Source organism: Centruroides sculpturatus, unplaced genomic scaffold, assembly GCF_000671375.1.
Source record: "Centruroides sculpturatus isolate CEXI.00-Female unplaced genomic scaffold, Cexi_2.0 scaffold1611, whole genome shotgun sequence".
NCBI lineage: Eukaryota > Metazoa > Arthropoda > Arachnida > Scorpiones > Buthidae > Centruroides > Centruroides sculpturatus.
The window spans coordinates 1-15,311 of NW_019385986.1; the positions used below are offsets into that span (position 1 = coordinate 1).

The 15,311-nt window shown below is 29.2% G+C and overlaps 1 protein-coding gene across 1 annotated transcript; it reads left to right on the top strand.

Moving 5' to 3' along the window:
* Nucleotides 1–7,309: 7,309 nt before the first annotated feature.
* On the top strand, nt 7,310–14,511 carry LOC111612951 (transcription initiation factor TFIID subunit 4-like). The gene is made up of 6 exons (XM_023354242.1): nt 7,310–7,950; nt 10,538–10,668; nt 10,787–10,912; nt 11,009–11,065; nt 11,136–11,306; nt 14,383–14,511. The coding sequence occupies exons 1-6, from the start codon at nt 7,812–7,814 to the stop codon at nt 14,509–14,511; spliced, it is 753 nt and encodes a 250-aa protein (XP_023210010.1). The 5' UTR covers nt 7,310–7,811.
* The last annotated feature ends 800 nt before the right edge of the window (nt 14,512–15,311 follow it).

The window sequence follows — 15,311 nt, forward strand, 5'->3', positions numbered from 1 at the left end:
CGTGTGTTAACTATAAAAATGATTATTCCGTTTTTCTTGTCGACCCCCTTTAGGATTGGATTGATAGGATAAGACAATGCAACATAGGGCATCTTCCAATATAGTGCCTTTTAGGAATTAGGAAAACAGTCATTAGGAAATTTAACCCTATTTAGGTGTTAGAGGTGTGGAGAAAACCCGGAAGACTCCACGTGACCAGCCCGTTGGTCAAGCTCGAACCCACCTCCAGTATGAATTTCATCAGTGGATAAAAGACTAGACCACTGGTGAAACTTTCTTCTAAACTTAGATTTAAATCTCAATAAAAATAAATTTGTCCTTAATCTCTAGTAATTTATCGAACTTTCAGATAGATCGACCCTCGGAGGGAGCGATCGAGCGTGGGCCCCTCTGTTATAAATTAAGTGAATAAAATTTAATTCTTAAGTTTCACTTTCTTAATTTTTCCCTACAGATGAAGTACCTAAGAAGCTTCTTAATCACGTGTTTAGGGATAGCTTACTGTCGCTTAGTACCTTCGGATATCCCTATTTTGTCACCTAAAACGTCGCACTCTGACATCCCTATAACCGGGGGAATTGTGTTATTTGCGGAAAAGAAGCCAAGAATTCATAGACAAAGACAATATCAGGAAGAAGAGATATGTCCGAGTGGTAGCGAGTGGACCATCAAGAGCGTGGCATTCAATTCATACGGTGAAACAGTCCCTGTGGTGCAACGTATATACGTACAAGGTGCTAACGTTTCGCAGTTTTTCTACGAAACTTTCTGCCTAGACAACAAGAAAACGTCCACCTGTCGCGGTATAGACAACAAGGTAAACAATTTTAAAGTAATTTACACTTGTAATCCTCGCGATATAGAAAAATGGCGTTGGGTCAAACGTGTCTTTTCTAGAATTTCGTCACAAGGAAACGCGTCATCCAGGAAAATTCTCCTTCGCCCTCACTTGACCTTACTGCGTTTTCTTGATATCTTTACGACGTTCGGGTTGTTAGTCCGTGTCATGTAATGACGTAGTAGAATTCTAACCCAATGCGTGTCACTAAGCTAGGAAACACAAGCCCATTACAACGGTCACTCGACTTATATTAAATTTAGGACGGGTGTTGCGTGTAGCTTTTATATTAAAGGCGCGAAATCTAATTTACGGATAAATAAAAGCTTAATAAGAAAAATTATACAAAAGAAATCGTAGAATCGTAAGTACCGTACAAAGCTTTACTGCTCTAGTTTAAATGTAATTTAGGACATTTTTAATACTTAAATCTATTTAAAATGAATGTTTTAACGATTTAATTTGTTTAAATTCATTTAATAACGAAGAAATTTTTATCAATAACACAGTTTGTTTTACTTTTATCGCCGTCGTCAACGTGTAAATGATATAAATTCAATCACAAGATCAAACTTTCTGCTGATTTTGTTAAAATTTTCCACATTTTTATTACTTTTTTGTATTCTATACAATATTTATGAACTCGCAATTCATATAATTGAATAATATAATATATATTTTATGGAAATTAGCTTAAAAATGCGGAGTTTTGTGATTAATCCTCTGACGAACTCTATAGGAAATTTATGAGTGAGAATGTATAATGTTCCGGTCGATTTCGAGTATCAGGACAAATCGATTTTCTTCTTAAATTGGATGTGCCTAAGGCATGGTAGAGATATATTTAGACATTAAAAGTCTGTTTCCATCTTTTATTCTATTCTTCTTCCGATTATTAATCGAAATTTCCGGTTACTTCCTCCGATTATTGAATTTTGATCTCGTTCGGATCGTTTGCTACGAGCCAAATATAGGCTATATCTTACGTTAAATGTTTATTTATCGATGTTCTTTTAAAGTTATTTTTAAAATTTGTTGCACACTAACCTGTTAAAGTGTAATTGAGTGCAAGCGGATCTACTACCTTTTCATTGCATTCAAATTTTTATATAAAGGATAACGACGCTAAGAGAATAAATTTGTTCGAATTTTATTTAAATTCTTTATAAATACGCGGAAATATTATTTTTGTGAATTTAAAAGGAGAAAACGTGTAAGTGACGTGTTATTTCTGACGTCATTTATGAGCACGATTCACTTTCTCTTCTATGTATTATTATTCTTCACAGTAAGCAAAACTAAAAGTAATGAGAGCTTTCAAGTGTTAGAAAATGAAGTAAACGTGCTATGCTAATTAGTTTAAAAAGTATATATTTTGTTATTTACATTTATAAACGGGTTACATATTTGTATATACAAAAGTATATTCAAGCGAGTTCATCAGCGCCTTAAAATTTTGTTACCTGGCGTTGTCACTCAGTGTTGCGTTACTCATTGTTGTGTTACTTCTTGTTGTAATTCGTGTTGCATTATTCATTATTGTGTTATCGTTATTAATACTCTTGATCGTAACTTGTACTGTTACTCGTTACTGTTACCAGGGCCTTCGAGAAGGGGATCTGAAGGGATTTCCCCAGGACCAAAAGAAACATAGGGCCAATTTTTATTAACAAAAAATAAAATCTTTAAGATTATTTTTATTAATAATGAAATATTGCACGATCTTCATTTCTTCAAAGAAAGAATAGCAAAAGGGGCCCGATAAAGAAAAAAAAGCCACTCCACTCCGAGTTCCATACAAGTTCTAGATTTCCTTAATTATTAGTCATTAATACGGTTCATATTTTATAAAAAGAAATAAATCATTCATTAGTAAACTCAATGGTTAAAGTAGCTAAATCTATAATTAAAATGGGCCTTAGGATATATTTTAAAAAATGCCCCAGAGCTACAACTAGAATTTTATAATTAAACTTTTGTATTTTAAAATTTTATTAGAAAAATAAATTTATTTTATTCTTTCTTATCACAGAATATATTCTAATGAAGTTATTTATAAATTTATAAAAAATAAAAAATAAACTGCATAATCCAATTGTAAGTGTATGACTCTAAACCAGTTGACTTATTGCTAACAACAACTCTTTATAATCTCATCAGTTCCAGCGTTCAAAATAAAGAATTATTGCATTTAGAGCCGAGTTAAATTTAAAATGAGCGATTTATTTTTAATGTTACACTTCTTAGAATAATTCAAATTATTCTCAAAAATTTAATTAGGCGTATACTTTGTTTACTTTTTTTCGACTAGTCTTATTTAATTTTTGACTTCCTTGTGCTTAGGTCACCAAGAGGGCCCTTTAAATATATCAATTATGGACCCGCCAGGGTCACAATGGGGTGAGGAAGGGGTCCCACGTATTCAGGTCCATCCCCGAAAACTTCTTGAAGTTTTTCGAGCGCCAGGACCCAGGTTCTCCAGAGTCACCACTCTAAAGGACCAGAGTCCTGGTGCTCGAAAAACTTCTTAATCAACGTGTAATTTAATATTTATTATTGTTAACACTTTCTGTCCTGTGGGCACTAAGATGGCGACTTTACCGTGTCAATTACGGGATCAGCCAGGTCTACAAGAGGAGCGGCCATCTTTTATTTATATATTTTTATGGCATTAGAAGAGTATTATAGTGGATACATGGGCGATCTGTCACAGAGGGATTCTGGCTCTCTTCATGTGTTTGACACGTGAATAACGCCTAGAAACTCCACGTGACCAGCGAGTTTGTCAAGAGACGGACAGTGTCCAGTGGTGTTCAATATTTTGCCACCGTACAGTATATGTAAGATTGAAGAAAATAAAGATCGTATCGCTTATAAATTATTTATTAAAGCATATAAATACAAGAAAAAATCATTAAACTTTTAAATAAATTACAAATTAGATAAATTATAGCAAAACGAATGTAATTCTGATGAAGATTGATAGCTTTTGCGCGAATTGGAAGACTTCATTAAGGAAAAATAGCGTGAATTTATTGCTAGATAATTTATTGTAATTTTGCAAGTAGTACAGCCAAATCTCGATTTAGCGCCATTATCCGTTTACTTCTGAAATTGGCAATAAATCGATTGTGAAGCTAAAAAGTAAGCCGAAGAAATTCAAACAATAAGCCTTTGTGTAATGAAATCTATAAGTAAATTTAAGTCTAGAGTTTAAAAAAATCAACTTTTGGCGATTTGCTGGTGTTGTTTGCAACGAAAAAGTGTCTGAAGAGTTCTCTATTTAATATTACAAGGATCCAATCACAAGTATTTATTGGCACTTTATGAGAGTATCGCTATATAGAGGTTTGGCTGCAATTTTACTGTTTGTTTGTTCAAAAACTTTACCAATTTTTTATATGTGTTCCTCGAGAATATATATATTATAGTAGGCTACAGATTATTTTATTCTTCAGCTAAATTACATGACTATCTGTTTAAGATTTTCAAGACAATAAACTTAAGGAGATTGATAATTGAAAATATAAGCTCTAATAACATCAATATTTTACTAACTAAGCTCTAAATATGTGAATATTTTAGTAAATAAGCTTTAAAATAGCTTATTAAATCTAAAGAAACAATTTAGCCGTAATGTAATCCATACAAAGACAAGGTAAACTACGAATTTCATTATGATTGTATTTATAAAAATATTATTCTACTCATGAATTGTAATAATATTCTTATAAATCAGCAATAAAATTACTTTCTCTATGATTGTAATCCATTATTTAAGAATAAATTCACGCTATAAATCCATATTTCACCTCTTAAGTTCATGGAAAATCCATCACATTCCATCAAAAACATATTCGCATCACTATTTTCTTTCTAATCCTCATTATAAATAATACTTTTTCTTTAAAAAATTAATTTAAATATAAAAACATATGTATTTTCTACATATATATATTTTTTTAGTTTTGTGACATATTTATCGGTATTTTAATTAATTTAGTCATATGAAACAGTGCTATTGACATTTCAAACTCAAGGGTTACCTACAACACAGTGAAGTCAAGTCATAAGGGGAAATTTATAATAAAAGTAAAAAAATACATATATATAAGCCAAATTATGATTTTACTACACTTTAAGCTGGCATTATTAATTTATGGATAAAAACCATTAAACATTGATTGGTCGTAGGTTTGCACCTGACCAGTAAGTGGTTTTTACCGGGTCTTCTCCACGTGTCTTCACTTTCTAACACTGATTCCTTCGTCAAATGACACTATGAGTAGACGTAATTAGTGATATTGAAAAATCAGTTATAAATAAAATAATCGAATCGAAATTATTTAGTTTGCAGTTGGATGAGTCAACTGATATCGATGGTAAAGCACAATTACTTGCCTTCACTCGATTTATTGAAGATGATGAAATTTTGGAAGAATTTTTATGCTCAAGGAATTCGAAAAAACTACGACGGGAAAAAATGCTTTTGATATCATGAACACATATTTTTATACAAATGGTCTATCTTGGAAATCTTGCGTGGGTGTATGCACAATTGCGCCCCTGCAATGATTGGAACTATAAAAGGATTCGTTTCATACGCTAAAAAGCGAAACGAAAACATTGTAACAACTCACTGCTTCATTCATCGTGAATCATTGGTAGCAAAGACAATAGCCTCTGAACGCAAAAGAGTGTTAGAAGAAATCATTAAAATGGTTAATTATATCAAAGCTAGACTATTAAAATCGCGTATATTTGCAAAACTATGTGAAGTCTTTAAAAAGTCTTTTTAAACTTCTGGCAACAAGTAGCCTACAAGGAAAGGTCTGTTGCCAAGAACGTGTATTGTCTGGAACACAGAAATAATAAATGGTGGTCCCTTTTGGGCAGACCGTCTTCAATTTTATTTATTTAAGAAATTTAATATTTTTTCAACATGAAAACAAACCAGAATTTTGTGTATTATTACAAAACGATTCTTGGTGTTCCAAACTAGCTTATTTAACAGACATATTTGATCACCCGAACAAGTTAAACTCAAGCATGCAAGGTAGAAATGAAAATATTTTAATATCTGTAGATAAAATTAAAGCTTTTAAAGATAAAATAAAAATGTGGAAGATAAAAGTAAACGCAAATAATGCAGAAATGTTTATTCAAGTGGCCAAAGGAAAATATAACAATACAAATTTGCAAAAACTTATTTACAGTCATTTAACGTCATTAGAAGAAAAAATTAACCATTATTTACTTGAAATATAAGTTGATTTGTACGACTGGATTCGAAATCCTTTTGTAGAGGCATCAGAAATAAGTAAGTTCAGTCTTGCAGAAGCCGAAGAATTAATTGATATACGTAACGATCGTACGTTAAGATTGAAGCATTCAGAAATGAGTCTGAATTCATTTTGGATAACAATTATGAAGGAATTTCCCAATATAGGATTCAAAGCACTTAATATTTTATTGCAGTTTTCCACACCGTATCTCTGTGAAGTGGGATTCTCTACACTCGTAAATATTAAAACAAAGAAGAGAGAAAGGACCTTTTTGTAGAATTTCTTTTATTTCAGTTGGGATGTGGATTTGGTCCCATAGAACAAAAGGCGATGGGTTTACGTTCGTTTTCTTTTTTGTTACTTGCTTATTCAAGATCCACTTCATTTTCTTGATATATCTTTTCCTTAGACTTTTTTGTACCTTTTCTGTCAACCCGACCACTTTCGCATTAAATTCATTGAGACTTCCTGGGTGGTTACTATATATTTCATTTTCTAATGCAATAAGATCTTGTAACATTCCATACCTTTTATTTTTTGCAATTCTGATGGATTTACGTAGACATTCTTTTCTAATTTTTTCTTTCAACGAAGTGCATTCCTTTGGAAGACATATTCTATAGATGGACATTGGGAAAACTCTGTTAAGCCGACATTGCTTAAGAAATTCCAGCTTACTATCCGCCTTTATTAATTTCAATGCCAATTTCCTATATTCCTTATATTTTCTGGCCGGTGTCGCCATATTGCCAATAAATTGGATATCCACTCANTTTTAGGTGAGTCCTTATTTGAGTTTGTTAAGTGTTTGATCTGATGATGAGATGAAACAGTCTTGAAAAACATTTAATTGAAAATAAATAGGTTGACTGTTTGAATTTTTATTGCAATTGTTTCTAGAGAATTTGATCAGGTATCAGCATTATTCTAGCCTAGAAATTGATATGCAGATTTCTTTTAATTTTTTTATTAAAATTAACTACATCAATTTTAAATTTAAATAATTTTTCTTTTATTGAAAGGTCATTTCTTTTTATAAAAATTGCTCATGTAACTATTATTTATTTCATCTTTCTAATGCAATAAATATTTTAAATTTTTACTATTTCATGATCCTCAAAATATATTCCATTTCTTACTTATATTAGAATTTAAAGTGAAATTTGTAGGTAGAATATTTACATTTACATAAATGGTTAAGTTTAAGAGCAAAAATGAACTGTAATACATATAAAAATACTAGTTACATTAGAAGGAAGAATAACCACAGAAATCCATATGCAAAGATGATGATTCTAAATTTCAGTGCTTGAATTTTCATATTTTCCAGTGTACACAATTTCTTTCACACTAATTTATTGCTCAAATACTCCATTTAAGGTATCTGTAATTTAAATAGACACAAAGCACAATAGAAATTTATCTAAATATTTCTAAAACTTAGTCAAATAATTTTCAGTTTGTTGCATGTTATCTGTCACATTAGAAGTATGGTAAGTGTGATGTTGACTAATAGTTATTAATCAATGATCTTTTGCATTGATACTAATTTGTATTAATTGAGTATTATAAGTTTGATAGAATATAAATAGCAAGTATTGTTTTATTTATTTTACAATACAATTGTTAAATACGTTAACAAAATTTAAATTTGTAGAGACGATGACGATATCAATGATGTTGCGGCGATGGGTGGCGTCAATCTAGTGGAGGAGAGTCAGCGTATCCTAGCATCAAATGCAGAAATTGTAGGAACACAAATTCGGTCTTGTAAAGATGAAAACTTTGTTTTTACTGGTGCTCTTCAGAGAAGGATTAACATGATAGGTAAGAAAATTATCTATCTGTTAATCTTATCACTGTTTTGAGAGACACTGTACAGATGCTTGTGATATAAACTAACAAATTTCCGAAAATATTTTGTTGTTGTATTTTCCATATTTTCTTTCATTTTTATGTTCAATGACAAGTTTTTCACAATATTCATATTTTTAAAAAATGTTTTTATAGTCTGTTGTAATAGCTTCCAAAATGAGACAGAAATTAATTTTTGTTAAAAATTTGAGCTAAATTGCATTTGCATTTGTAAAATTGACACTAGTAGGATCATAGTACAAATTTCAGAATTTGCTTTAAACATATCTGTGTGTCTAAATATATAGTATAAAACTTATACAGTAAAACCTGTGTAAACCAGGATTTAAGTTTCTTTTAATGTAGAAAATCACTCCATTCTGAAGAATTTTTTCCATTTAGGCAGATTTGTTTTATTCAGGTTCTGTTTTGGACTGGTTTTATGGTACAAAATTAATGCATTTATATATATATATATATTAAAATTAAGTTTTCTGACAGAGATGACTAAAAGTTTATAAGAAATAATTTTTTAATGATGACTGTTACAATAACCATAAACAAAGATAATCATTGTAGATGTGTATGTGAATCTATTTATGTGTATAAAACACATTAATCACAATTTAGAAGTTTAATAATCTGCATACATTATCAAATATCTTTTTATTATTTTAGAAGACATTTGCAGATATCTGTGTGCTTGGATTAATTATTATTTAAAATTTTATTAATATTTGTGAAAATTTTATCTTTCTTGAAATTTAGATACTAAATAAATCATTTATAATAGTGACAGTTTTGAAGTACTGTCACTTCTGTTTGTTACTATAAAATGCAAATTGTCTGATAACACCAAGTATTATTACATTTAAAAGAAGAAAAAGCTATTTTTGTTAACAAATTATCAAATTAAAGCAATAAGTACTATAACATTTGACAAACAAAAAAAATAAAGTGTAAAGTTTAAAATAAACTGGCTATACTGGTACATACATACATACTTTATTTTATATTCTTATTACATTGTATTTTCTCAATAAAAAATAATTTGTTTCAAAACTGCTATGAGGATTGAGTTCAGTTTAATTTATTTAGTGAATTTCATTTTCTTGGATAATGGTGACAAATTGAAAGTAGTATTAATAGAATTGTGTGTCAGGTTTAGCAAATAAAATTCCAAATTAATTTCATATTAAAAGTATGGTATCACATTCTTTAAAAACATCATGTTTCAATATTAGAATCCCAATAAAAGCATAAAGTTGTTAGTAGCTTCTATATTTTACTAGTCAAAATGAAGGATATTGGACTGTTTTTAGAGGGTTGATGGTTCAGATCTCATGTTATCTTTATTTTGTCTTCAGCATTTGTAAAAATAAGTTAATCTGGTAACCAACTTTATATCATGTTTTATAATATTTCTGAGGCTTTTGTAACTTATTGTTGAAATTCAGAATTTTTATTTTGGCTAGTATTGATTATTATAGGATTGTCTCTCTCTAATTATGTATGTCCTTGAGTTTGTACAGTGGAAGAATAATTATGTTCAGTAGAAAATATAATAAACTTGGGAAAAAATTAGAAACCTATTCAAAAGCATTTGCCTTAATGGAGGAAAAATAAATAAATAAAAAAAAAATAAAATAAAATAAAAAGAAATAGAGATGCATTTAGTGCTTTCAAGCTTTGAACTGTTTTGTCAGAAATGCTAACAAATATGTTATATCATTGAAGTTGAATTTGAAAGGCTTGAAAGTACTAAGATGCATCTATGTTTAAGTATTAAAACATAAAAATATCAAGTAAGTTTCAAATGCCTTATTACCAGCAAGAATTTTTAATAAGAACAAGTATTTTGGTCTAATTTACACTATCTTTGGATTTTCTCACTTTTCAAAAAGATTCTTATTAAAAATTCTTCCTAGTGATAGTATTTAGTATTGAAATCAGTAGATAGTAAAACAAATATAATTTTCCTTCTTTAAACAATTGAGTTTATTTTATTTGTAAAGATTCTTTGATAGAAATATACTTATATAATTAATTTCCAGTATCAAACATTTATTAATGATTACAAAAGTTTGGAGATTGATGAAATCACTATCAGTTAAACTTTATTAATAATTAATGAATCTTCGTTATTAGGTTAAATTTACTTTTTTAAATTAACATAATTAGATTAATAATTTCTTCAATTTATTTAATCAATTTTTACTTGAATATAAGAGTAGATTAAGTTATATTTTTAAGCACTCATAAATTTCCTAAGAAATTAAAATTATAAAAGCAATTTTGAAGAGAAAATTGACTCTGTAAAGTTTCATCATATTAATTTTGAAAGAAATGATTTAACTATTCATAGAATTTACTAACAAAATTAACTCTAAAGATATTTTTTCCTCTTTTAAAATTAAAATTTCTTTAATTATAACATATATTTTTTAAATTATTTTTAAGCATCCTATTCAAGAACATATTTATTGATTTTTCATAACTTTACTTTCTTCCAATTCTTTTTTATTTTTGTATTAATTTAAATTTTTGTTCATTGATTTAGCGGCGAAATACGGTTTAGGCGACACTCCTTCGGATGTTTTAAGTTTAATCTCACACGCCACTCAAGAAAGGTTGAAAACGTTAGTAGAGAAATTAGGTATAATTGCTGAACATCGAGTAGAAAATATCAAGGTAATTTAGAAATTCTTCTCCTCTTCCATCTCTTTCTCCTTTTCCCTACTTTCTTCTCATCCTTCTCCTCTTCCTTATCCTTCTTGAAAACACTCATCTGGTAATTTGTTTGAAACAGAATGATCCTCGGTATGAAGTAACCCAAGATGTCAAAGCCCAGTTAAAGTTCCTGGAAGAACTGGATAGGATAGAGAAAAAGAAACATGAAGAACAAGAGAGAGAGATGCTGTTGAGAGCAGCAAAGGTTTGTTTTTGTTCATTTATTTTGCTTTACGAGATGAGAATCACTAAAATTAGCTTGTAACAAAATACATTTAAAATCATCTTTAACCATTTTCAGAGTCGGTCTAAGTTAGAAGATCCAGAGCAGCTGAAACTAAAGCAAAAAGCCAAAGAGGTAATTCATATTAATTACTTCAATATGTGGCATTATCTAGTGATTAATACATTAAAATGCTTGTAAACAGATGCAAAGAGCAGAGATGGAAGAGATGCGTCAGAGAGAAGCAAACATGACAGCACTCCTCGCCATCGGTCCCAGAAAGAAATTAAAGCCCGATCCATTAGGAATAGGTCTCAACCAACAGCTAGGCCAAAGTAGTCCATCTGGTATCAACAATACAATTGTCAAACCTCAGGTATTTAATCTATTCGTCATTGTTAAAATACACATCATATTTGTATATTATTATATGATTAATTAAAAGTATGTAATTTAATTTTAAAACGCATATACCACAATTACTCTTCTAAAAAGAATAAATTTATAAAACACATTTTAAAAAACTTTTTAACGTACTGTACATTTTAATATAAAAATATTTAAAATTTTATTTAATAAAATTCATGTAAAATATAATATACAGGGGTACCAGTTTATTATATTTTACAAATTAATTATGCATATTTTGTTAAATTAATTTTATTTTAAATGATTTCGATTATAACCCTGTCAAAAATAATAAAATTAATAGTATTAATGACTAAAATTAGTTATTTTTATCAGTTTTTTAAAGTATTTTTTTATCAGTTTGGATTTTACAAAAAGAATAATAATAAAAATATTTAAAGCAATTATTAAATTTCAAGAAAATAATTCTTTGAATGCGTTGGTTGGTTGAATCGCGAGGGAGAATGATGACTTTTTCATACAAAAGTTCGACAGGAAGTTCATCTACTGTTCAAACTTCTTTCCTTAACTTTTAAAGCTATAAAACAGGTATTTTAACATATAAATGTAAGTTTTAATCTAATAATATGTAAGCAACAAACTTGACTTTTTAAATAGAAATATATCGTTTGCAATTCTAGAATATTGATCCTTAATCTTTCTTGTCTTGTCTTTTCTTGTGGTGATCTAGATTAGAGCCAGGGTGGTGACTTACTCTCCAATATGATCTCTCATGACCTATCGATAGTTATGTACAGTACAGACCGAGCGATGAATAATGTTGTTTCAGTGTACTTAGCCTTCGATGTACGATACGTTGGAGTAGCAAGGGAGTTCAATTTGTCGAATGTATATCACTAAATGACCTAACGAATCCTTAGAAACAAAAATAACCACTAATTTCCTGACAGGTACTGTTTCAATAGGATGGTGCACCTCCTCATTGGGCAGTTTCCTTACGTAATTTGCTTGATACAGTAATAGGGCCATGGGAACTAACTTCCTGGCCCCCTAAATCGTCTGACATAATCTCACTGAATGCCTTCTTGTGAAGTTATGTCAAAGAAATGTGTACCGAACATCCGGAAATGGATACAGAATTGGAAGCAAGATGTACTGAAGTGTTAACAGCAATATTTTCCTTCTTTATGTATGTAATAGTCTTTATGTTTATGTCTAGAATATATTATATACGTTTTAAACAATACTGACAAGTAACGCGAATATTTATTGAATACTCGGTTATTGTTCAGTATTGTTTAAACAGAGTACACGCATAATTTTAATTTACTATATTGTTTATGTGCATGTAAGGAAAGGTTAATGATTATGTAATATATAGTAATTTACCTTTGGACGTAATCAGGGCGTTGCCCTAATATAAATGCGGTAATCTAGAATGTAATCAATAGCATTGTCCTCCCAATACAGCTATGAGTATGGATGTAACTACGAGCGTTGCTCCAATATAAGTGTGGGGATCTGTGGATTGATCCAAATAAATATTATGTATATCATTTTCTATTCCATTCAAGTTCTTATCAATAAATTCTTGTTTAAAAGAGGAGGTAGGCTAAATGTTTTATTATACGTACAGATTTAGCCTAATAGTGAAGTGGCGTAATGGTTCTATCAACGTTTACATCTACTACAACACAAAGAAAATTTGTACTTGAAATTCTACCGATGTTTCTGTTATTATTTGTATTCGAAAGTCATTCGTATCGGCTTGATTATATAGAAGATAATTGCATTTATCAGTCTTGATTCGTAAATTATTAGTTTTTACATAGTTAAATAAGGTATTTAATTAACTATTTATCGTTTTTTCAAATGATAGGAAGTGTGATTAAAATATCATTAACACATAAATTAAACAGGAGTGGTCAGATAAAACACTGAGCCTTATGAAATTGCTCGGATCAGTTTAAACTTTTTGAAGATTGCAAAATTTATTTTTACATATTTTCTGCTTTCTTTATATGTAACAGATGCCATAACAACAGAGATCCATGCAAACTAGATGCATGGAAATTAGTTCGAAGTGGCTAAAAATATTAAGTGAGATATCAAAAATTCTCATCCCTCGCTACTGAATGGTGTTAGTACTCATTCATAACAGAGGATGATGAGTATTTTCGATAAGAAATTTATATACAGTAAAAACTCCACAATACTATCTTACTTTTCATGCATGTATGATTTTCAGAATAAAATTATAGTACTTATTTTCCAATAAAAACCTAAAAATAATACTTTAAAATTTATATGAAGCAACATACGAACATGCGTAGATAAAAATAGAAGGAAAAAATGTTACAAAATAGACATTACTGTGAACTTTGATATAACTCTTGATAATTTTTAGCTATAATATAAATAAAAAAAATAAAAATAAGTATATAAAAATAAAGAAAAGCTCGATATAATAAACTTTATAATAATTTTTAATTAATAATGTATAATGTGCATTGAGTGCATCATAAACAGGTAATCCAGATCAGTAATAATTCTTTAAAATTTGCAAAATTTCTCATTAAATACGCTTTTAGTATGTAAAATATAAATCAATTTTCCATTTTCTCTTAATTTTTAATAATTTTTAAAGTCAATTTTTAAAGATAAAATTCGAAAAATATAAGAGAAAAAAGATTTTACTATATTATCGGTAATAATAGGCTAATGTTACGTGTAAGCATTCATTATAAAAGATTACTTTTTCGTGATCACCTTGGCACGATGAAGATCACGTGAGCTGATAAAAACAAGGGATGTAAATATACCTTTTTTGTCATGTCACGTGATCGAGAGACCATTCACTTTGGTCAAGAATTAAGCATCGTTACTCGATTCGCTAAAGGCGATTTTTCAAACAGGAAACGAAAATTCGTTTCTTCCGGGTTAATTTTTCGGTTAATCGTAGAAAATTTAATGGTAGAAAATATATTTAAATACTCTCTGGTATAATCAAAATACTTACGAGGTTAGTTTTTGTGAAATTTATTTTTTTAATTTAATTTCTTTTCTGCTTTGTTTTTTTTTAGGTTTGGAACTCCAGTTGTTACGAGAATTACGCTTGGACGTATGGGAAAATTTATACAGATAAAGGTGATATCGCATGGGGAGTGATCGCTATCAGATCATCTTGCAATTGTGCCATTTGGAAAAATTGAAAAAATATTTATTTATTTATTTATTTATATTTTCTACATAATTTATAGTTTTATATATCTTTCGACTTTTGTTAGAATTTTCCTTAAAATTAATTTTATGTTCGAAAATTTTATAAAGTTGCTTGTTTATCAGCTTTCGTATGATGTTCATTATCTGTGTTACTGGTAAAAACAAATAAAAGTAACGTATTCTGGTCGTCTAATTTTAAATATAATCTTTATTTATATTATTCTGATTTTAATTTACGGTTTTCTGCTGTCAATCGGATGAAACTTTCCTTCTAATTTTAACCAATCCATTCCCCCATCTCTCTTCCTTCCTGAATGACTTCTTAGTCTTTGTTGACTAAGATATTTCTTCTTGATCTTTTACCGTGCAGGATCTGGACCTCTTTTCTTGATCCTTGACTGTGGAGAACCTGGAACTTCTCGATCTTTATACTTGTACATCTCTCGATCCATGATCATCTGTGATGCGCTTTAATCTATTCGTCATTGTTAAAATACACATCATATTTGTATATTATTATATGATTAATTAAAAGTATGTAATTTAATTTTAAAACGCATATACCACAATTACTCTTCTAAAAAGAATAAATTTATAAAACACATTTTTAAAAAACTTTTTAACGTACTGTACATTTTAATATAAAAATATTTAAAGCAATTATTAAATTTCAAGAAAATAATTCTTTGAATGCGTTGGTTGGTTGAATCGCGAGGGAGAATGATGACTTTTTCATACAAAAGTTCGACAGGAAGTTCATCTACTGTTCAAACTTCTTTCCTTAACTTTT